This window comes from Nothobranchius furzeri, chromosome 1 (genome assembly GCF_043380555.1).
Source record: "Nothobranchius furzeri strain GRZ-AD chromosome 1, NfurGRZ-RIMD1, whole genome shotgun sequence".
Taxonomy (NCBI): domain Eukaryota; kingdom Metazoa; phylum Chordata; class Actinopteri; order Cyprinodontiformes; family Nothobranchiidae; genus Nothobranchius; species Nothobranchius furzeri.
Window position 1 is genome coordinate 39,487,816 of NC_091741.1, and position 25,137 is coordinate 39,512,952.

At 44.7% G+C, this 25,137-nt stretch overlaps 1 protein-coding gene across 2 annotated transcripts in view; it reads right to left on the minus strand.

Annotated features, from left to right (window-relative positions):
• LOC107386787 (uncharacterized) overlaps window positions 1-25,137 on the minus strand; it is a 203,252-nt gene that overhangs the window by 89,133 nt on the left and 88,982 nt on the right. The window contains exons 1-3 of one of the 2 annotated variants that reach the window (XM_054739796.2): window positions 18,930-19,177; window positions 13,716-13,781; window positions 557-731 (exon numbers count right to left, since the gene is read on the minus strand). In XM_054739796.2, the coding sequence (XP_054595771.2) occupies window positions 557-731; window positions 13,716-13,781; window positions 18,930-19,100 (412 nt within the window). In that variant the 5' untranslated portion in view covers window positions 19,101-19,177. Of the gene's footprint in view, window positions 1-556; window positions 732-13,715; window positions 13,782-18,929; window positions 19,178-25,137 lie in introns of those variants that run through there. The other variant, XM_054739797.2, reaches the window with a different exon arrangement.

A 25,137-nucleotide genomic window follows, 5' to 3' on the forward strand; every position in this document is an offset into this window, starting at 1 on the left:
ACACACACAAGTGTACATGAACTGGTGTGTGTGTGTGTGTGTGTGTGTGTGTGTGTGTGTACTAATGTGCATATGAATGACATGTGTCAGAGTGCAAAGCCGTGGCATTGGGCGCAGCACGTTTCTTCAGGGAGGAGGGTTAAGGCTGATTGTGAGGGAGCCAGTGACCATATGGCAGAATAATTAGAATTAGACCTCAGTGTTGAGAAGTACCACCACCTAACACACACACACACACACACACCCTGCTGTGGTACTGAGGTGTGAGCGGGGACAAATGCCTTCACATCAGAAGGTTTAAAAAGAGCGGCAGGTCTCCTTGGGGAAAAAAAGCCTTTCACTGAACAGTTCAACCAGATGACCGCCAGCAGGGCGGCGCTGTGGGCACTCCCTCCCCGCAGAGCTCAGGCCACATTGACACAGAACCATACGTGTAGATTAAGCTGATGGCAAACAGGGTGGCCGCTGCCATGGCTGCTAAGACGGGAAGGGAAGGTGAGGAAAAACAGTGAGCACCTCTTCCTGTTGCAGCTGGGATTGGTTGGACAAAACTCACCAAGAGTTTGGGTTTTTGGAGCAGAAATTGGTTTGATATGTTTTATCTTCGCCTGAGACGGAAACTGCTCTGCAGACGTCAGGAAACTTGGAGGGTGGAGGTCTTCAGGACGAACTTTCATATGGGACAGAAACCGCGGACACACGGAGGGATGATGCACCGCAGGATGGTGGACCTGCAGGACAAAACATAAATCTGATCAAACAAATTCCTGTTTACAGGCTCATAGCAACGGTTTTACTGTGAAACTTAATAAATAAGGCAATTTAAAGAAGCTAATAAAATTAATTTTTAATTCAGAATCTATATTGTAATTTTTATGCTAAGTAAATGAAAAAATTAAACATTTGGAAATTATTTTTAAAAACTGAAATATGTGATGACAGCAAATGTAAGGATCAATATAAAAAGTAAAGATTTTAAAAAAGTTTAAACTTGAAAATGTTTTATTTGGTCAACACAAAGCAAAATATACTAAGGATGTCACATGTTATTGGTTGATATTGGTGTTAAGATATAAAATTAGAAGTTACCAGTTTTTAACCTTTTAATGACACAAGCTCTACTTCCCATGCACACATCACACATCACTCTTCAGCTACGTCTCCTCTAAAGATGATGGATCTGAGATTCAGTTTTTGAGAGTTTTGTCTTTGCTCTGCACAACTGGCCTAACTCAAAGTGAAGCTGTAAAAATTAGCATAAATAATGTTTAAAGTTTCAGATTGTATGACAGTAGATATGAAAATAATTGTAGGTAACTAGCGTCACATTTCTCCTTTTTCTATAAGGGAGAACCTGCTATATTAGTATCGGCTTATCCCAGAGATTAAGAGGTGAAACAATGCTGGTCCTACCTCAAGTGGAGGAGTTTAAGTATCTCGGGGTCTTGTTCACGAGTGAGGGTAGGAGAGATCGGGAGATCGACAGGCGGATTGGTTCGGCGTCTGCAGTGATGCGGACGCTGAGCCCATCTGTCGTGGTGAAGAGGGAGCTGAGCCAGAAAGCCAGGCTCTCGATTTACCGGTCGATCTACGTCCCAATCCTCACCTATGGTCATGAGCTTTGGGTAATGACCGAAAGAACGAGATCGCGGACACAAGCGGCCGAAATGAGTTTCCTCCGTAGGGTGGCCGGGCTCAGCCTTAGAGATAGGGTGAGGAGCTCGGACATTCGGGAGGGACTCGGAGTAGAACCGCTGCTCCTCCGGATCGAAAGGAGTCAGTTGAGGTGGTTTGGGCATCTGGTCAGGATGCCTCCTGGACGCCTCCCTGGGGAGGTGCTACGGGCATGTCCTGCCGGCAGGAGGCCCCCGGGTCGACCCAGGACACGTTGGAGAGGTTACATCTCCAATCTGGTCCGGGAACGCATTGGGGTCCTGCCGGAGGAGCTGGTGGAGGTGGCCGGGGAGAGGACGGTCTGGAGCTCCAGTTGGGATGCTGCCCCCGCGACCCGGACCCGGATAAGCGGAGGAAGACGATGACGTCAATGCTGGTAAAAAGCTGATATCGAACATCCCTACTAAAGTTTATAATACATTTTTTCTGTTATGTCTATGTTCGTGCATTTGGCAGAAGCTTTTAGCCAAAGAGACTCACTAATGAACTTAAAAAGCTGCTGCCGAGTGCAGGTGGACCTCGAGAACGGGTTACTGAATTTAGACCACTGACAATCTGACTCGACAATACTTTCAAAGCACATAAAATATTTGCAAACTAGGATTAAATCAAAAACCGTCGTCCTCTACTGAATGTCTTTCATGTCATCTGCAAGGAAAACACTGATAGAAATGACAACTCTTCCCATGTTTGATTCTGATGATGTCATTAACAGATCAAGACGTTTTCTCCAAAAGCATGTTCTTCATCGCTTTGATTGTTTTTACAAACGCTCTTTAGCTTGTCTTCCTCCTTGCTTGCAATGACTGTTGAGCTGTTTTTATCATCTGCATATAAAAAACCTGATTTTATTCATGTTTCTAAAACCACATCCGCTGCAGCCAGACTTCAGAAAAACCAAAATCTGAGCTATTTACATCTGAATGCTTCATTTGTTCATAAAATCACATTTTCTATGTCACATGAAAAGTCATAAAAACAGGAAACAAGCTGATACTTAATCTATAAAACACCCAAAGGTCAAACTGCAGAGCTGAATGCTACCACTACTGCCCCCTTGTGTTAAAAACACCAATCAACACAAAAAGCTGCTCTAGCTTTTAAACTTTCTGACTGGAGAAGAAGAGGGTCCAAAAATCATCTCACTGGAGGTGAAACTTTAATAAGAGAATCAGCAGTGACATGAGCAAGATAAAAGCACGTCAGTACTGAAATGTGGTTGTCTGTTCACATGGCCGGTGCCGGTGACTCATCCAGTGACCCTAGCAGAGCAAACAGTTGTAATAAACGGTGCGCAGACACGAGGCTTTTATTTGAGCTTCATTTAAAACAAAGCTTGCCTCCTCTCCCTTTTTATCGCTCAGTAAAAACCAGCTCAAAATGCACCGATACAGCGAGCGTCTGAGCACAATGCAGCAGAGTGAAAGAAGGCAGGAAGGTGGGGCGGCTGTCTGCGACTCACGCGGGGAGGATCAGCTTTTAAATCCCCGAACCGTCGCTCCTCACAGATGTGGAGGCTTTAAAGACTTACATTCTTGTGATGTAAAGAGGGAGAGGTAACAACAGAACAAGAGATGGAGGCTGCCTTCGTCCACTCTCCTCTTCCTCCCTCCTCGTTATCTGTCACTCAGGCCTGTCAAAAGGCTGAAGAGGGGTTTTGTGAAGCTCGCCTCGTGTCATCAGGCTCAGGCAGAAAAAAAAACTGCTACAGCAGCTCCTGAAAAGGTTGTTTTAATGTACACACTGTGGCTGGGCCAGCTGCAAACTAAAGTAGGTGGAGGAGACGGACTCAATAAATAAAAACTTTTCTTCTGTGTTCATTAGAACAGATGCCTGCTGAGGGTCTGGAGTAGTAATTCAGCAAGTTTCACTCACTCATCTCTTCTTCATCTGTAGGGCCAAGCTGAGCTGATGTCCAACTGCAGAAGTCATCAGGTGAGAGGAGGGGACACCCTGGACTGAAGAAGAAGAAGAAAATATCATTTCTATAGCGCCTCTCAAGATAAAAATCACGAGGTGCTTCACAAAAGCAAAAAATGTAAAAATAAAAAAAGCATTTAGAAAATGTTTAAAAATATATTTAAAATGAGCAAAAATAGACAATTGTGACTAAAAAATGTTAAGCATAGCCAGCTTGAACAGGTGAGTCTTCAGCTGCTTTTTAAAGGAGATCACCGAGTCCACTGATCTCAGGCTCAGGGGGAGAGAGTTCCAGAGTCTGGGGGCCACAGCAGCAAATGATCTGTCACCTTTGGTCTTTAGCCTGGTGCTGCACAACCAGTAGGCTTTGATCACTGGACCTCAGGGACCTGCTGGGGGTGTAGGGACTAAGAAGATCACCAATGTAAGATGGTGCTTGTCCATGTAAGGCCCTATAGACCAGAACCAGGATCTTGAAATGAACCCTGAAGTTGACTGGCAGCCAGTGAAGCTGCAGGAGAAGCGGGGTGATGTGGGTGTGTTTGGAGGACTTGGTCAGAAGCCGAGCACAGGCATTCTGAACCACCTGTAGACGGTTCAGGGAGGTTCTGCTCAGACACGTGAAAAGAGAGTTACAGTAGTCTAAGTGTGAGGAGATGAAGGTGTGGAGAACTGTCTCAAGTTCAGAGCGGGACAGAATGGGACTCAGCTTAGCAACGTTCCTGAGATGGAAGAAGGAAGAGCGAACAAGAGAACTGACATGAGAATCCAGGGTGAGAGCTGGGTCAAAGGTCACACCAAGATTCCTGACAGAAGGTTTGGTGTGAGAAGCAAGCTGACCAAGAGAGTCTCTGACTTTGGGAACCAGCTTGTCTGGGGCACAGATGAGGATCTCAGTCTTATCTTCATTCAGCTGAAGAAAGCTCCCACCATCCAGGTTTTGATAGAGTCTAAGCAGGTGTGTAACAGCTGCAGCTTAGACATCTCATGGGGCTTAAAGGAGATGTACAGTTGGATGTCATCTGCATAAAGGTGGTAGGAGATTCCTTTGAAGGAGCTCAGGATGTGCTGAAGAGGAAGCAGATAGAGGAGGAAGAGCAGAGGCCCCAGCACAGAACCTAGTGGGACACCATGGGTAAGAGAGGTGGTGGAGGACCTAAACTTGGAGACGGCCACAGAAAAGGAGCGCTCAGAAAGATAAGAGGAGAACCACTCCAGAGCAGATCCTGATAGGCCTACCCAGTCTCTCAGCCTCTCCAGTAGCAGGTGATGGTCAACAGTGTCAAAGGCTGCAGTCAGGTCCAGCAGGACCAGAACTGAACAGTCCCCTGCATCACTGTGAGTCAGAAGGTCTTTAGAGACCCTAAGAAGAGCTGTTTCAGTAGAATGAGCTCCACGAAAACCTGACTGGAAGCTATCATAGATGTTATGTTCATCAAGAGCAGCTGTGAGTTGTTTAACCAGGATCCACTGATTTCCCCATTTCCTATTCACTCTCTCTCTTTCTTAACATTTTTTAATCACAATTGTCTAATTTATGCTCATTTTAAATATATTGTCAATCATTTTCTAAATGCTTTTTTATATTTTTAAATTTTTTGCTTTTGTGAAACGCCTCATGATTTTTATCTTGAGAGGCGCTATAGAAATTATATCTTCTTCTTCTTCTTCATGCAATAATATCTGGTGAGCCTTCATACAGCATGGATTTCTCCAGCAGCAGTAAAATGTAGAACGTCCAGGGCATGCAGGGGTCTAATGTGGTAGAAATAAAACATTTCTGCTGGAATAATGAAGTTAAAGTCCCGTCATCATCACACACTGGTGAAATTCATCTCTGCATTTGACCCATCCCCATGGAGGGGAGTGGTGAGCTGCAGCGGTGGCTGCGCTCGGGAACTATTTGGTGGTTTAACCCCTCCAATCCAACCCATTAAAGCTTTTTTTCTTATAGAGACTTGGTATGACCCGACCAGGAATCGAACCCTGATATCCCAGACCCAGGGCGGACGCTCTCCCACCAGGCTACTGAGCTGGTAATGTAATAACGCAAATGTGTATAAAATAACATTCGGAGGAGCTTAAAGTCTATTTGAAAACGAACAGGTAGCCTATGGAGAGCAGAGAAAATGGGGGCGAGGTGGTCACGTGTAGGGGTGTCAGTCAAAATGCGTGCAGCTGCGTTTTGGACCAACTGCAGCCTGTTGAGGGTCGACTGTGAGACACCAAAGGGCGTTGCAGTGGTCAGTCCTAGAGCTGATAAAAGCGTGCATGGCCTAAAAAAGGTTTAACTCAGAGGCGATGAAAGCCAAATTTCCCTACTGAATACACGTATTCATAAAAGTTTTAATTCTCATCAAAAATCACCCCCTTTTTTTTTAACAGTATCACTGAAGTTACATTTCAGAGCTCCAGTATCACCAGTGGCATTCTCATCAAACAAGATACAGTATAAGATGTTCTATTACACTGGATGAACACTTCTGCGTCTGGGGCTCATTTAATGGGATACAAATTGGCCAAAGAGAGAATTTGGAGTTCATCAGAGCAGCTATCATCACCTTTCATGCACAAGGCAGCCGTGCTGATTTCTGAGGTCGGAACTGGCGTTAAACCTGCTTGTCTAAGTCTGAAACAGACATCAGAGTAATAGAGGTGTTGCGGGATGGAGCAGCACTCAAATTGAGTTTGATCTGTCATTAAGTCACAGAAAGTGGATTAAATCTCACTGAAGGACATCACAGAGGAATGAATTTGCAGCAGTGACAGGACACGGGTTTGTACTTTGAGCAGACACCAGTAACACTCGTGTGGACTTGGTTAGGGTCCCTGCAGACCCCCAGGAAACAGGCTGACCTCCTGGCGTCAGGCAACCCACATGCTGTCCTCACACAGCCAGAACCAGCTAATGTCATTAGGAGCCTGTTTGTGGTCAACAGCTCCCTGATTGAGATGTACAAGTGGCGCTGCTCAATGAATGTAGGAAGTCTATTAGTTAGTCAGAGTCCCAGATGGCCTGCAGAGGACAGCCTTGCGTGTGCTCCCTCAACCCCCACCTCCCTCACTGCTGAAGACACACACACACGCAAGCATGGATGAGCAGTGGCACAGACACACACACTTAATTACGCTGCCTTCGAGTGAACCCTCTGACAGGCGGACGGCTATGAGCAAAGACAGAAGTGTGTCTATGTCCCGGAGCTCACAGGAACAGAGAATTCTTCACAGAGCTGATGCACTAGAAAGCCAGGCTTACGGCCTAACAAGGTTAAACCCCTGAAAAAGAGTGACTTTTTAAATCATGGAGATTTGTGTTTCTGCAGGGTGTAATTAGCTCTGCTGCAGGGATTGGGAGGCAGAGCGGGGGCCGACGACAGTGGGGCGCATTGTGGTGTCCAGCGGATTCAGGGGAGTAAATCTGATTATCAGCTCGTGTCAGAAGCCAGGCTCAGATGCAGCTTAGCCTTCAGAGAAACTTTCTACTTTCGATAGTTAGACAATGACCTCGCTTTACAGCCGGTCGCATCTCAGAGGGTCCAGCAGCTTCTGGAACCTTAAAACGGAACAAGAAGCACGCAGCTTCAACACAATATCTATGCAAGCCTGTAAACACGTTAGGTACGGGACAGAAGTCCACGCTAGTTTGTTGTTCCTTAATGATCTTTTTGGATTTTGGGGGGGGGAATAAAAGTAAAACAAGGAAGGTCTTAGTTTCATCTGGTCAAGATGAAAACCTGAAGACGTGTGATAAGTTGAGGTTTTAAGCTTTATAAAGTTTTTTTTATTGTTTAAAGGGAAAGTGGGTAAAAGCAGAAATTCACATTTGTTCAATCACTTAAATAAAAATATGTTCAGGGTGTCCTCCACCTCTCGCCCGACGAGAGTAGCAGTCAGACACCTGCTCCTTGTGACCCTGCTGAGGAACATGTGGTTCAAACAAGAAGCGAGGGAGTTCTGGTCCGATCTGCAGCTTGCTGGCAGTAAGTCGGGCTTGCTCTCTGTGAGAGGTGGACTTTGCCAAGGCTGCCCTTTGTCACAGATTTCGTTCATAACTTTTATGGAGAGTGCATTGTTGGTTCTATTTTAAAACACAGAAAATGTTTCTTTTTTACCTTGCCGCTGACAGTTTCGTTCGTGGCTGCAAATTTCCTCAGAGCTGATGGTGGCGTCACTTCCTACTCCGTTTACCTGCGGGCAGCAGAGGACGTTGTCGCCCTCTGCTGCCCGCTCTCCCCTCTCTGACGATGCAGTCCCATGCACGGCCCAACGTGTAAACTCCATCGTCTCTGTTCATGGTCCCACATCCACGTCTCCTTATCTCTATAGCTTCCTTTATCCATCTTTTGTATTTCTGTTGTTCGGTGTTTATGATCCTTGTGTTGTCCCAGTCCATTATATGGTTTTCTCTTGTGCAGTGATCTGTTACGGCTGACTTCTTTATTGTACTTTCTGCTTCTTCTTTTGCTGCTCTTGTGTGTTTTCAACTTGTTTCTCTCTCGCACTCCTTTCTATGTTCTATTGTTCGTGTGTTGAGTTGGCGTCCGGTTTCTCCTATGTATGTTTTATTGCAGAGTTTGCATGGGATTTCGTAAACGACTCCACATTTAAGTCCAGCTGATATCTTGTCTTTTGGGTGTACTAGTCTGTTTCTAACTGTTGTGTATGGCTTTGTTGGTGTGTTTATGTTGTGTTTTTTCATTGTTGCTCTTATTTTTTCTGTTATGCCTCTGATGTATGGTAGGGTTATCACTGGTTTTGGTTCTTGTCTTTCTGGGTTTCTGGTTCTTTGCTTTGGTTGTTCTTTTCTTTCTGTTGTTGTTTGTTGTTTTCCTTTGTTTATTGCCCATGTCGGGTATCCGCAGGACATTAAAGCGTGTTGTATGTGTTTGTCATCTTGTTTACAGCCTCTCTCTTCTGTTATTATGTTTGTTCGGTGATATAATGTTCTGATTACTGACATTTTGTGTATGGTGGGGTGTTCTGATGTCCATAATAGGTATTGGTCTGTGTGTGTTGGTTTCCTATATGTTTATGTGCAGAGGGCGACAACGTCCTCTGCTGCCCGCAGATAAACAGAGTAGGAAGTGACGCCACCATCAGCGTCAGCTCTGAGGAAGTTTGCAGCCGCGAACAAAACTGTCAGCAGCAAGGTAAAAAAGAAACCTTTTAAAGAACCAACAATGCAGTTAGAAAAGCAACACAGCACAAACACACCAAAGATTTTATGGAGAGGATTTTTAGACACAGCCAAGGTGTTGAGGGGATCCATTGTGGATTGAGTCTCTGCTTTTTGCAGCTTTCGCTGGAGCGGTTCGCAGCAGAGTGTGAAGCAGCTGGGATAAGAATCAACTCCTCTAAATCTGAGACCGTGGAATTGATTCGGAAAAGGGTAGAATGCCTTCTCTAGGTCAGGGATGAGGTCCTGCTTCAAGTGGAGGAGTTTACGTATGTCGGAGTTGTAGCGACATGAATGGCCTCATTTGTGACCCAAAGGTCACACTTCCCCAGCTGGGTCACGCTGTCCTGGCTGAACTTCTGTCCACAGATTATCCATCACAGGAGACATAAAGTCTGCTAAACCATCTTTAATCTGACTGCCTTTTATCTGACTGCTGTTCCATCCGCAAGATGGACACTCCAAGATTAAAAAAAATCATTTTTAATAAACTCTTTTCACTGTTTGTTACAAGGTTCATAAATAATCATCATAAATAATCATCATGGTTCATTATAAATGTATTTAATTACTGAAATGAATTATTATTCTTTGGCTAATAATTATTGCTTATGATAATCAGTAATGTTTAACAGTGTGAAGAAGGCCATGTACACTTACGCCGGGGACACACCGGCCGCAGAAGCGCCGCGAAAATGGGGCCGCCTTCATTCGGTGCCCTTGTTAAGCTATTCTATAGACCACATGGGCCGCCTCGCGCCGCGAATCGCCTCGCGCCGGCGCGAGCCGGCGCTCCAGCCCGCACCGTGCAGCGATCATTTCGGCGTTGGCTCTATTTTTTTCGCGAGCCGCGGGCGAATCGCGTCAATTCTGGCAGGAAGTCAAATCTAGACATAAGAGGCAGGCCGGTAAAGTTAACATAATAAAGCATTTCAAAATAAAATTCCGCATTAGTCAAATGTGTTCGTATTCAGACACTGCAGAAAAACCACACGAACACACACACACACATACACACACATCGGACTTGTGTGCGTGTGTGACCACGTGAAGGGGTGTGTGGTTTTGGGTGTCTTTTCACCGGACCAAACAGGACAGAGAGGCAGAAAGTCTGAGGCAAGCAGTTAAGATGGATGACTTTAAATTAATTATGGAAGTTGAGAAACACAAGGAGCTGTACGACCCCCGAAAAACGGTTATTTACGTACCCATTTCGGAAAGAAACTGCTAGGATACAGCTGCAGAATTGGAGCGGGTTCCAAGAGATTCAACTGGCAGAAACAACTCATACCATAGGTTCACACACACACACACACACACACACACACACACACACACACACACACACACACACACACACACACCCACACGCACACACACGCACAAACACTCAAACGTAGAGGAAAAGAGCTGAGGAAATGGAGGACACCAAGTGTTTAAAAGAAAAATTACAGCTGAGCTGACGCGCGCCTAGACTGAGGCGCGTCTTATCTGAACTGAGGAGCGGCGAGCAGTGGCCGAATTTCATGAGCGATTCGCTTCTCGGCGCTTCCCGGCGTTATACACACCGTGCAGGGGACAGACATCAGGGTGAAGGTAACTGCACCTCACATGTCTTTGCTCCACAACCAAAGCTTTCTATCTCTGAGGGCGTGTCCTGAGGTTTAATAAAATCAAACTCCTCAGTTCAAGCTGACAGTTCTGAACCAACCAAAATCTCTCCGTGGCACGAGAGTCCCAGAGGATAGAGACAGCCGCTCAAAGCCTCCACTAAGCTGTTCTGCCACGCCGATAGAATCGCTCCAACAAACGCCACCTGCAACCAGCTGACGCAAACTCCTTCAGAGTTAATTTAAGACGCAAATTCAACACCTGTGTGCCTGCGGCAACTCTTGGACCAGAGAGTCGGTACCACTGGTCTTCCCTACCGGACCGAGTACCCAGAGGCTGACGACATCCTCCCTTGACCTCCGGATCCACAGTTAGGGTCGTCTGAACGGTGAGGTAGAACACAGATTGTGTCCGATGCTGTTCTCTCTAAGAAACAACCTAGTTAGCTGCAAAACAACTATTTCATCCAGAACGCCTTTTCGCTCTCTGAAAGAAACCTTCTGAGATTCCATCCACGCATCCAACACACGCATTTCATTTTAGTCTTCATCCAGACACAGGTTGCTTTTAATATCAAGTTTTAATATCAAAGTTTTATAAAATTGTCATTTAAATTGTTAGTAATAAATTGTTAACTTTTTAAACCTGACTCTTCTTTAAAATGAAGCACAGAATGGTGCACATCTGGTCATTGAACGAGCAAAGATTTCTTTAAATCTTCTGATTTAACAAATAAACTTTTGCTATTAATTTAAATCTCTTCAATTAAGTATTAATCTTTGGATTAAATATAGACCAAGCCAGTTGGTGTATGAACTTCTATCGATTATATAAATATACGTGGATATCTATGTAAATATAAGTTCATAAGCCAAATTGTTTGATCTTTTTCAGGATTTAACAGAGCTGAATAGCAACAGCGTTAACTTCTAGTATGTAGATATCTACGCTACAGAGTCTTGTTCACAAGTGAGGGAAAGATGGAGCGCAACATCAATTGGCGGATTGGTGCTGCGTCTGCAGTGATGCAGGCGTTGTATGGTAAAGAGAGAGCTGAGCCAGAAGGCGAAGCTCTTGATTTACCCGTTGATCTACGTTCCGACCCTCACCTGTGGTCACGAGCTTTGGGTAGTCACTGAAAGAACGAGATAATGGATACAAGCGGCCAAAATGAGTTTTCTTCGTAGGGTGGCTGGGCTCGCCCTTAACAGACAAGGTGAGATGCTCGGTGATCCAGGAGGGGCTTGGAGTAAATCTGCCGTATTTACTAGTTACCTGAGTTTTCTCGGGTTCCACGGCCACCCAAGTAATAATAATACATTTGATTTATAAAGCACTTTACATTTGAAACAAATCTCAAAGTGCTACAAAGTTAATTTAACCCGAAAGTCATCCACGTATTCACACACACAAAGGCAAGTGACGTGTCTTGCCCAAGGAAACAATGGCTGCAACAGATGGGATGCAAACCTGCAACCCTCCATTTACAGGGCAGGCACTTAACTCCTCTTCCACCGTATTTTTAACCCTCTCGAAGCAGACGTTGGAGATTTGCAACAGTTAAAAAAATACCCACCTGGCTACTCCACATACATATTTCATGAGAAGTGTTTTAGTCCGAAGTGCCCCTGAAGGACTCAGTTGTTCGTCCTGTTACCAACACTTCCTTTGAGCCTGAGAGGGATAAAGCCGTTACAGTAACTGGGTGCTTACTTACATGCACGTAATTTTGGGGGGGGGGGGACAGGGGGGACATCCCCCCCCCCCCCCCCCACACACACACTTTTTCCAAAGTCAAGTTTTGAACCCTGCACTTTTTACCATCCAAAAACAATATTACGCTATATTAAATTAACACTGGTTGAGCTCTAGGACCAAGCGGAAAACAACCGTTTGTGTTGAAGCCTGTTTCCCATTAGAGCATACTGTAAAGATACCCCCCCCCCCCCCCCCCCTCTAAAGTGAAATTTACGCTCATGCTTCCTTACGTTTTTTTGAAGGTGGGAATTGGGTCAAAAATCTGCATGAAGATCTTGGTGTGTTCATTAAAATCACTGCTTCAGGTATCTGTCCTGCATTCTCGCGCCGCTGCTCATGTCCCAGGTGACAGCAGCTTCAGGACCAACATAAAGCAGTTTGCCAGGTCAACAGCCTCTTGCCGACCGCCTCCCTGTTTGGAACGCATTAACAAACACAAAACGGCGCTTGGTTTATGAGTTTTAGCTGGAGCAGAGGAGAAGGGTGGAGGTGAGCCTGAAAAAGCATCTGAAAGCAGAAGTAGTGAAGGCAGTTTGAGGATTTTAAATGAGGCTGTAAGGGCCAGCGAGCCTCTTTGTCTGCCAACTTTGTTTGCCTAAGCAGGGGCCAAGACAGGAAGCCAGCCCACACAACTCAGGCGTCGCCACGACAACCCCGCTGTTGTTGATGATGGTGCATCCACTCCCAGGCTCCTTTCAGCAAACGAGAGAGGAGGAGACTTGGGAGCGTTGGAGGAGAGAGTGAAAGAGAGGGGTGTGTTGCTTTTCTGTTGTTTTCTGGAACCAAAGACATCGATTTGATGCAATCACATGGTCCTCACTGCTAAAGTTAGAGTTTGATTCCACAGCTATGCTAAATCTGACGGATTTCAGGTTTCTGTCAAAGAACCGGCCCATCATCCTTAGAGGAATCGCCCATTGTTGTTTATACTAGACTTTTGTAAAAAGATCATACACAACCAATGAGCATTAGGAGTGTGTGTTGATGGCCCTCAGCTTGTAACATGTAACATTTTAGCTCCGTATCAGGGAATAAAGGCTTCAAGAACATAAAGCAAAGAACCGCAATCCTTAAATGATGCTTCAGATTTTTTGGGAGTGGAAAAGAGCAGTCTGACATTGAATTAAGGAAATGTTTTATCCATCCATCCATCCATCCATTTTCATCCGCTTATCCGGAGTCGGGTCGCGGGGCAGTAGCCTAAGTCGAGAGGCCCAGACTTCCCTCTCCCCAGCCACTTGGGCCAGCTCCTCCGGGGGAATCCCAAGGCGTTCCCCGGCCAGGTGAGAGACATGGTCCCTCCACCGTGTCCTGGGTCTACCTTTAGGTCTCCTCCCGGCTGGACGTGCCCAGAAAACCTCACCAGGGAGGCGTCCAGGAGGCATCCTGACCAGATGTTTCATATGGCATTAAATCTTTAACATCCAAATGATGGGTAATAGCAGCTGCTTTAGTGATTGACATGAACTCCCTAATTGCATTAATACACTCCTCACAATGATGCACCTCCTCACAGAGGCCATTCATCAGGTTAACACAAATTCTTTAATTGTGCGTGTTGTATTTGGGATCTTACGCTGTGGTGGCAGACTCCTCTCTCCCACAGGATGGCCTTGCTGACAAAAGACACGTACGTTGGTCCCTGCAAGCATAATTATAAAGAAAATATTAATTAAAATGATGTTTTCGTTAAAAATAGATCAGTGAAATTCAGGAACTAATCTCAGAGGGTCTGAGGCAGCCACTGTCCCATCAGCCCTTCATTAATGCCTTTGTGTTGACTTCTGAACTGCTGAAGCACCTTTAATGGCTCAGCAGAAGCCGGGGACACTGTGATGAAGTCCGCTCTCCCACACAGTCTCTCTAACATCTGCTGAACGTCTGCTTCTCATCTCCTTTAACACAACACTTCCTCAGGACTGTACGGTGGCCTGTTGACCAGTTTGACCTACGGAGCTGCATGCAGTGTGTTAACTCATCAATCAGAGGATGACACATCACAAGTCAGAGCCAAACAACTCATCCATCTCCCTCTGCAGCTCAGAAAAGCGCCGAGTCAGCACAAGTGGGTCCACAGATCCAGCCAGGATTCACCCTTCTTTCATGGGCTGTAACCCCGGAACAGAGCGTGTGGCAGGAGCCAACGGGGGCTCGTGGGGAGGGAGACAAAGGACTTTGTTGTGTTTACTCTGGAGTGTCCTGGTGAGCAGCTCTCCACTGCCTCAAACCCTGCAAGTCCCACAAAGAGAGGCTAGAGGGCAGCGTCCGGTCTGCCTTTGTCTCCTGCCCTTTAATTAGGCCATCCTCGTATTTAACCAAGCCGTAATCATGTGTGATTAAACAAATGATGCTTACGTCATTCCTAATAGAAGCCTTAATTACAGCAACGTAAGGAACAGACCAGTGTCCCAGTGAATTATGGGTACTTGTGGCCCCGCAAATATCTAATTCCCAATAATACGAGATGTAAAGTTCAAGAGTATTTTTCAGGCAGGTGAGGAGGCAGAAGGTGGGGGTTGGGTCATAATTTTACTAAAGTGGGACTTTTCTTTCCTTTGCTATGGTTTAAGCATTTGATCTAAACCACAGGTTCAACACATTCTCACACCCAAGGCTTCAAAATATGACGCGTGCGACCAAGCCTCAATATATGACGATCCGGGATGCCCCAGCGCGTCAGGAGACGACAATCAGGGACACGCTGGGTCACGTGGCTCCGCTGGCGTCACTGTTTGACGCGCGCGGTCACACGGACATTATTCGACAATGTAACCTTCCCCTCACCCCAATCCTAACCTTAAGGTCCATAACCTGTGAACTTAAGGTTAGGATTGGGGTGAGGGGAAGGTTAAGTAGTTCTAATGTCCGTCTCACCACCGGCGTCGGATACCGACGCTCTGGGACGCTGCGTCAGCTGTTTGTCCCCGATCGTCGTCTCCTGACGCGCTGGGGCGTCCCGAATCGTCATACTTTGAGGCTTGGTCACACGCGTCATATTTTGACGCCTTGGGTGTGAGAATGTGTTGACAGGTTAGCTATGGCAGCCATCTTGGATCAGCCTGACTCTGAAAGGTAACCGGCGATAAATAAAACTGTCTGTATTTCCTTTCAACTGAAAACTGGAACAAAAGTTTAGGAGCACCAATTTACACGAGCAACAGGAGGAATATCCCACGCCGCTCTTGCTGTAGAGTAAAACTGCTCTGGCTTATCACAGGACCCGGATCAACCACTCTGTCTGCTTCACATGTCAGCAAAGACAGGTTAAAAAAATCACTTCAATTCAAAGTCATCTTTTCTAATTTCAGATTCCTACTCATTCATTATTCTTATTATTAATAACTATTTAAGAAAATGACTTCTATGCATCCAAAACGCTGTGCTCCATTAGCCCACTCTGCCTTTGATGTCCTCGTTTTACCCATCATCACAAACACAACACGAAATCCCGTAGAGGGTTCGCCTAAAGTGATTGCTGCCCCTGCTTTCTTGCTCAATTCACACAATGAGATTACAGAGAGTCCTGGCAGATGGGATCTACTGTGCATTTGTCAGCAAAATGTACCCCCCCCCCCCCATTCCTAATCCAACCCCACCTCCACGTACACTTCCTGTCAGATCTCCCGGATGCTACGTGGGCTGTCAGGAAGTCCAGTGTTGTCGGTCTGAGCCAGTGGGGTAGATTTGGTCAAATATGGTCGGTCTTATCAATAGTGAGTAGGTGGATGGGACCAGATTAAATTACTAATTTAGAACTAATCACTGGAGTGGTAGCTGGTCTTCTCTCTGTCCTCTGCGGTGATTCCTGCTGCCATCTGTCCGTCTTTCTCAGGGGACTCCTTCCTTTTTTTTCTCTCCTGGATGTTTTATTAAGCCTGTTTCACCTGATTGCCCCCTGTCTGTGAGTCACAACACATTAATAGGCATTTCATCAATGTTTAATTAATGATGCAGGCAGGGAACAGGGGTCTAGAACGCAGAGCTGCATCCTAGCGAAGCAGGATTAAAACACAGCTCCCAGGTTGCTCACAGATACAAAAAAAATGTGAGTTTTAATGATGTAAACAAAAACAAATACTGTCCTGACACATTTATGTTTGGTCCGTTTTGAAGCTAATGTGAGAAAGTTAGCTGGAGTTTATGCACGTAAATGTAGTTTAAAGCTGGGGGGGATCAACTGCCATCCGTTTCACTTTTTGGTACCCCATCACTTCACATGATGGGGCAATAAACAGCAGCTTTGAGAAAAACAGAAAAATAAGAATTAGCAACATATCTATTAGATCATATTTGGATTCTAGACGTCCTTTCTTCTGGCCCACTGATTTAATTCTGACTCATGTGCATCGATGAGCTCTGAACAAGTGTCTAAGAACATTCTCTTCCAATCGGAATCAACACATTTCTGCTGCTGTAACGATTCATTTCCTGGGTGAAGAATCTAAGTTACAATTTTCTTTATTAACAATTTTTAGTAAAACAAAAAACTGCAACTTCTTGTCTTTTTTTTCCGTGTACATCACAACACAGCCTCTAAACTTGTCCAGTTGTTTGCCTTGCTTATATTGTGTGTTTGCTTACTATGTTTATGTCAGTCCTGATATTAAAGGTGCAATGTGTAAAAAAGAAGAAAGAAAACGTGGGTACTGCAGGCCTTTTTCCCAAGCAAAAAGTTGCTTTCTCACTCCCATTCCGTGAGTTTCATGACTGTTGCCAGTCACGGATCAGCGTCAGAAAATTCGAGATGCAAAATGATAAATGACCCGCACTTGTATAGCGCCTCTCAGAGTAAGGACTCCAAAGCATTTTACACTACAGTGTATCATTCACCCATTCACACACTGATAGCGATGAGCTACGATGAAGCCACAGCTGACCTGGGGCGCACTGACAGAGGCGAGGCTGCCGAGCACAGATGCCACCGATCCCTCTGACCACCACCAGCAGGCAAGGTGGGTTAAGTGTCTTGCCCAAGGACACAACAGCAAAATTCTCTGTCCTGGAGCCGGGATTGAACCTGCAACCTTCCAATTACTGGTCAACCCACTCAACTTGTTGAGCTACTGCTGCCCAAGCTGCCCAAGCTAAATGGTAAATGGCCTGTATTTGATATAGCGCCTTCTAGAGTCCTGGAACTCCTCAAGGCGCTTTACAACACAATCAGTCATTCACTCATTCACACCCTGGTGGGGATGAACTACAATGTAGCCACAGCTGCCCTGGGGCGCACTGACAGAGGCGAGGCTGCCGAGCACTGGCGCGACCGGTCCCTCCGACCACCACCAGCAGGCAACGTGGGTTAAATGTCTTGCCCAACGACACAATGACAGCAACAGACTGAGCGGGGCTCAAACCTGCAACCTTCCGATTACGGGGCGAGCACTTAACTCCTGTGCCACCGTCGCCCCAGCTACTGCTGTCAAGCAAAGACGAGTCATACACACCAAGTTGGTAAGTAGATAAATACATAGTTTAATCTGCTGTTAGAACTCTGGGTGCTTTACTGTAGGGAGCACTTACTACACTTATTATGGTGAGGTTTCTCTGGCATCGAAGTGTGGTTGTCAGTCGTCTTGCTATTAGCTTGCTGTTATAGTCCTGAACGACTCATTGAAGGAAAACACCACAATTGACTCATTATTTTGTTCTTTAATGCAAGTCTGGAACTTTTTGCCTGCTGGTATCTAATTACAAATGCTGGCGCTGCAGCGTTAGCTCGGTGCAGAATCGACAACCTCACAAGACAACAAACACACTGACATAAACAGCAACTACATTCCTCTTTTTTAAAGCAAAAACTGACAACCTCCCAGTCGGCTGAAAATGAAATCTGTTTCAGTATAACCTTCCTTCTTCACCGTAGAATTTTACATATTGCTCCTTTAATTTGTATACAGAAGCAAGCTTTTCGGCTTTTTTCCCAACTCAAGCTGGAGTGTTTGGACAGAAACAAAGTGATCTAATTTCATTAAAGTTGCTAACATGACTAACAGTTGGATCTGTTAGCCTTAAATGAGCTAACACCGATGCAAAAAGACAACACTTTAAAAAGACCTCACTGAAACAACGCAGCACAACAGATTGTATGAGGAAATCCAGCGATCAGCTGTGTTATGGATTAAAAGAAGATGAGCATCTCAGCAGGGCTTAGCCCAGGTTGTGGTCAGAGACAAAGCAGAAGAGGACAAAAAAAGAGAGAAAGTGTGAGGTCAGCTATAATGAGCCGTGAATGTGAGCATCCTACAATCCTGTTAAATGGGGTTCATCCGTGGAAAACGTTCTGTATTTATTTGCACCGGTGTTCATGTTGGGGTCCGGGTCACGGAGCTGCAAGGACTCTTTGACCCTGAAATGAGCTCCGGGAGTCAGTAGGGAACCCTGCTGGTAAGACAGAGCTCCTTTTATGCTTTAATCTGCAAGCAAGGAGGATCAATATGGCGACTATTGGTGCTGGGATTGTGTGCAGGAGAAAGCAGTCCAGCCATTTTCGCCATCTCACAGGGGGCTGGCGCACCCCGACAAAAGCATAGCTCTGCTGCCACAGCCGGTCACAATGACCTGTGGGACACTGGCACACCAGCCACTAACCTACTTAACATTCATTAGTGTCAGAGAGGTGGACAGATGCTGTCGGCCCTACGGATCTTCTCTCTCATGTTCTCTACATGGGGCTCATTCAGCAGCGTTTGACGTGTCTTTTATTTGAGATATAAGAGTTGTGGGCGGTGGCGGCAGCAGGCCACTCAACTGTGGACTTAAGAAGAGCCTGGGTGGGCATGGAGGGACTCACCCTGTGCAGCTTGTTGTTTCCAGAGCCGGTGCCGTCAGGTGGCCAGGTGTTTGTCCTGACAGGACGCCTGGGTAAAATTCTAGGCCTCCTCGGAGGCTTAACGTCCCGTTTGTCCCAAGGCTGATTCACCCAGCGAGCGCCCACAGGTCCTCTTCTCTCAATAGAAAACATTTCCCAGGATTGTTTGTAAATTAAAATGAATATTGCCTAACATACTGTAGCTGTGCTTTGCAGAAGGTGCAGACAAAGTCCTCTCTGTGGGAGTCTTGAAGCATGCAGCCTTTTTAAACCGCTTCAGGCAGTTAATAATTACCGTCTAGCTAAACTAGTACACGCACGTTTCCTCTTTCAGAGTGGAGAATCAGAGAGTGGAAGCCAAAAGTTTTCAGACAAACAGTCAACTTTAACCATATTCCTCCAACATGTGGGTGCACAAAAACAAAGGCCGCAACAAACCAAATCTTTCCGTTGGGCAGTGTGGCCGCGTCGTCCCACACAGTGACAGAGGCCAGAGCAGAAATCAGAAGCAGCTGGAGAGAAAGGCAGCTTTTCAACCTGACTCCAGACACAACACGGATCGGGTTCTGGGCGGCCATGCAGCAACATAAATCTCCTGGATGTAATTACATTAGAGGGTGTATGGCAGCAAGATTTGAGAAAACAATAGACGCTATCAATTCCACAATCAGAGATGACCAGTGCGTGTGTGTGTGTGTGTGTGTGTGTGTGTGCTCTGAAAAGGCCTCTATCTGCATCTGCAATCAAAGCTCATTATCTAGAGTGTGTCTTTGGCTTGAGGCTCTCCTTCAGATTTGCAGTGCAGGAAAATGCTGGTAAATATATTCTTAGTGTGATATTAACAAGAGGAATGTGAACAAATAAGAAGTAGTGACAGGTTTCTATGGCAACGGACAAAACATTAGCAGTTGTGGCACAATAAAGGACCCCTACACAAGCTCCCTGTTCTGTCTGCTGAACAGATCATCGTCCAAAATAACAAGCTCGTGATCAGTTTTACTTTGGACACATTTTTCCACAGTAGAACTAAGGAAATGGAGGGAAAGTGTGCTTTATTTGAAGTGACAAAAGAACAAGGGTTAAGTGTAACAGGACCTGAGTAAGAAGTAACCCTCTGAGCACAACTTGTGACATGCACTAAAGCTTCTTTGCACACTCTGAGATCAAGACCTCTCTTTTACATCTCCCTTCATAAGGCAGACTCTGGCTGAGGTATCTCCCTGTGCAGCCCTGCAGGAGCTCTGCTGAGCAGTTTAAGATCATCCAGATGCCACAATACCTGTTGCTAAGATACTGCCACAAAATGCATTGTCCAAAAGTGTGAGGCCTGAAAGTCTGGAGCATTTTGTGGTACAGAGTTGCAGTAAGTACACTGAAAACATTCTTAAACACAAAAGGAGATGGTTTTCTAAAGAGACACTACAGGGAGTGCAGAATTATTAGGCAAATGAGTATTTTGTCCACATCATCCTCTTCATGCATGTTGTCTTACTCCAAGCTGTATAGGCTCGAAAGCCTACTACCAATTAAGCATATTAGGTGATGTGCATCTCTGTAATGAGAAGGGGTGTGGTCTAATGACATCAACACCCTATATCAGGTGTGCATAATTATTAGGCAACTTTAAAGAATGTGGGAAAGGGGAGAGAAAGGAATGAATGAATGAAAAAACATAGGAGGTAGAGTGATAAATGTAAATAATTTGTTAAATGGTCAAGAAAGGAAATGTAAGTTGGTTATTGAGTATCTAAAACACAGTGGTTTGTTGAAAAGAATTTAGTTTATTTTTTATTATTTTATTTTATTTTTTTTTTTTACGCTCTTACTCCGACTCACACTCCAGCACAGTAGGTGGCGGAAATGCACCTAGCAGTTAGATGCCACCCGCCAATAAACTCGAAGTCGAAGAAGAAGAATTAGGCAACTTCCTTCCCTTTGGTAAAATGGGTCAAAAGAAGGACTTGACAGGCCCAGAAAGGTCAAAAATAGTGAGATATCTTGCAGAGGGATGCAGCAGTCTTAAAATTGCAAAGCTTCTGAAGCGTGATCATCGAACAATCAAGCGTTTCATTCAAAATAGTCAACAGGGTCGCAAGAAGAGTGTGGACAAACCAAGGCGCAAAATAACTGCCCATGAACTGAGAAAAGTCAAGCGTGCATAGGCTGTAGCGAAGCGTCGATAACGTCAAGGGCTCGATTGTATAAATTCGTCGACGTCAGATCCGGTAGTCGACGCACCGCGCCCACTTGTTGCGTCCCCAGGAGTTTGTAAATAGAGGAGGAATCTGCCTGCTTTTCCTCTAGTTCGCCCTCTTCTTCCGCCTTTAACATCTCCGCCAAATACCGAAGACCCGGAACAACGCCCGTCCGCTACTAGATTCCTTTTTTGCCCGCCTTCGTCTCCCAGCAACGGACAACAACTTCCGGGGTCAGATGCGCTGCTCCGTCTCTATGGCAGATGTAGAAAATCACCGGGAGCGTTTCTCCCTTCATAAAGGAGCTTCTTTCAGACATGAGGAGAGCTGTTTTTGTGGTAGCAGTCTCTCCTCCATGCTGGTCTGTTTGCTGCTGGGTGTTTTTGGTTTATTTAAACTTGGTAACTTGAACTTAACGTTGGTAAAGCTACTGTTAGCATCTTCGCTAACAGCTTCTTGTGTTTGGATAAGCTGTTAAGTTTTGGTTTAGAGTTCATCTTTTTTGTGGTGCAGATTTCCCTTTTATTACATTTAGAGTGTTGTGGGTTTTCGGTTTAGTTTAAAATATCACCTTGAGTTTGGTTTAACCGCCCAGTTCAGAGTTTGGACTTTTGGAGATCCTTATTTTGGTCCAGAACCCAGTAATCTTTGCCCAGTGGGACATCCCTACTTGTTTATACTTTTGTTTTAATTCCCCACAGGCAGAATTAGTTTTATTATTCCCAACCTGTGGATGGAAAGATTTGTTTTTTTGTAGTTGTAAATAAACCTGGTCATCATTTTAACTTTTAAATCCCATTATTGTCCCTTCCTTTTTGCGCACAAGCCAAACTCCCCAGGAAGAGTCGTAACACCACTCGCCTCACGCACATAAGTGACCAAAACAAAGCAGCATGGAGACACTCCGTCTTCAACCACCTCTCAGGCAGCAGCCTGCACTCCCCAAGTTCTACATGTCACCAGAACATAACCAACCAACACAATAAAAGCAGTGTTATACAAAATGGAAGGCCCGTAGTGTTTATTCTCTTACAGTACCAATTAATCAATTTTTTTGAGGAATTTATTAGATTTTTTGGTTTTTATTAACTGTGCAATATGAAAATAATCATTAGATTAATTGTCTAGTCATTAGAAGAGTAGACTATTCGATAAAATAATCGTTAGAATAATCGTTTTAAAAATAATCATTTACCCCCAGCCCTAAGCGTGCAGCTGCCAAGATGCCACCAGTTTGGCCATATTTCAGAGCTGCAGCATCACTGGAGTGCCCAAAAGCACAAGGTGTGCAATACTCAGAGACGTGGCCAAGGTAAGAAAGGCTGAAAGACGACCACCACTGAACAAGACACACGAGCTGAAACGTCAAGACTGGGCCAAGAAATATCTCAAGACTGACTTTTCTAAGGTTTTATGGACTGATGAAATGGGAGTGAGTCTTGATGGGCCAGATGGATGGGCCCGTGGCTGGATTGGTAAAGGGCAGAGAGCTCCAGTCCGACTCAGACGCCAGCAAGGCTTTGGTTTTTAAACACCTTCTGTTCCGGTAAAACTTTTAACATAAACAGATGGCGAGCATTATTAAGATAATGCTAAACAAAAATACTCTCAAAGAGGTTAAAATTAAAAGAGCAGTTGCCAACATTAAAAACACCTGATTAAAACTTATTAAAAGTTTCACCAAAACAGAAGGCGTTTCTAAATCCACAAGGTTGATAAAAGTTCTAAAACAATCCATTGACATAAAACACCTGGTTAAAACTTATGTTAAAAGTTTTACCAGAACAGAAGGTGTTTTACAACCAAAGTCAATAAAATTGTATCACAGAGTTAACCTTTAAAACGATCCCTCTGGATCACTCAGAGTTAAAACTATAAAAGTTAAAACTCTTCTACTCGAAGGGGTTAAAAACAAAATGAGGCCTGGAGAACAGCAGCACCCCTGCACTGCTGCCTCCCAGACTGCTGAAGGCACAGCCTTTTTATCCCAGGTGTGGCTCATCAGGAGGATTCAGCTCAGCCGTGCTCCTCAGCAGCCTGGAAGAGAGGAGGAGGAGGGGTGGTGTCCAGTCAATCACCAGAGCTGGGTGATCCTGGCTCCTTTTTCCCTCTTCAGGCTGGCAGCCGTGACATAAATGTCAGAAATGTATATTTGGGAATGTGGAGATGTTCTATTGGTTTCACTGGTAAAAAATAAATAATTGAAATGGGTATATATTTGTTTTTTGTTAAGTTGCCTAATAATTATGCACAGTAATAGTCACCTGCACACACAGATATCCCCCTAAAATAGCTCAAACTAAAAACTACTTCCAAAAACATTCAGCTTTGATATTAATGAGTTGTTTGGGTTTATTGAGAACATGCTTGTTCAGTAAAATTATTCCTCAAAAATACAACTTGCCGAATAATTCTGCTCTCCCTGTATGCAAATTTTTCAAATTTCAAAATCATTTTCTTGAGCCAGTATGTGCTAAAACGACCCTTTACAGGGTTAATGGAAGGCCACTCAGCCCCTATCACCCCTTGTGGCCAGAATATTCCACGTGCAACTTCAGAGTTGTTGGAAAAAAAGTGGAGCTGACATACCTGGCAATGCAGTCTGCTTCCAGAATGTTTCCTGCATGTTTTAGTTCATGAATACAGTTGATTTCTTTTATTTGGTGATTAATCGCTCCAGTAGACACTAAGGAAGGCTGAGGAGGCATTTCAGTTGTTAGATTAAGGATTAAGGTGTTAAAAATACGCACGAGGAGATGTGTTTTGCTTTTGGCTCTACTAAACAGACAGTAGGGGTGCTAAAGACAAGCCCAAACTACCTTGTCTCCCTTTAATATCATGCATTCATATTTTTATACTTGAACTCAAAATACTAAAAGAATGGAAAAGAAAGCCTAGAGATGCTGGCAAATTTAAAACATGTGGGAGCAAACTGAGTTAAATTCAATTCAACTTTATTTATATAGCACTAAATCAGGACAAGAGTCATTTCAAGGCACTTTACAAAGTACACATTCCAATAAAGTTCAGTTCAATAAGCCAATCAAAGATGAGAACTTCAGTCTTGTCTTGATTTAAAAGCAGAAAGTTCAGTCATCCAATTTTTTATGCCTTCAAGACAAGCCCGTGATCTACCTAACCGGTCAGGTTCATCGGGGTTAATGGATAAATATAACTGAGTATCATCAGCATAAACTGCACTTAGAATAGAATAAACTTTATTGATCCCACAGTGGGGAAATTCACCTGTTAACAGCTTTGTAGGATGTGTAGGTGCACTAGAGTGAACTCTTAACCTGCTACATGGATGTTAGCTGTTTACTGTGCCAGTAGCTAATATAAAGGCAAACAGTTAGCTTTTACAGTTTGCTGACCGTCTAAAAAAAAGCACAAGAAGAAAAATAAGAAGTTAGTTTTGTTTGTTGGCATCATGGCGGAGCCTGAAAGTAAAAGTAGGAGAGTAATGTCTTTGTAGCCAAAGCAAAGAGCTAAAAACAGAGTGAACATTGGCGTGGCCAACTGTTAGGGATTTTATCAATAACCCAATACCTGCAGCTAGAGAGAGGGAGGAGAGACAATAAGTAGACAAGTCACCAAATTGCAATCAGGGGCAGAAGCTCGAAGAGACTACCCAGAGCTTCTGCTCTCAGAGTTTATTTAAACAAACAACAGAATATAAGACATGAGAGAGACAGTGTGTGTGTGTGTGTGTGTGTGTGTGTGTGTGTGTGTGTGTGTGTGTGTGTGTGTGTGTGTGTGTGTGTGTGTGCATGGGAGTGAGGTCACAGTGTCTGCATGAGTGAGAGAGACAGTGTGTGTGTAGGGGAAGAACAAGAATGTGTGGGTGTGTCTGAGTGTGAGAATGCTTTCAGGATTAATGATCAAGAAATAATGGAACATAAAATTTCTATAACACCAACACTTGTTTGAGGGAGCTAAAGAAGGCTACAAAATCACAGATTGATGATGACCTAGCTTTGTTGCCACTTGCTTTA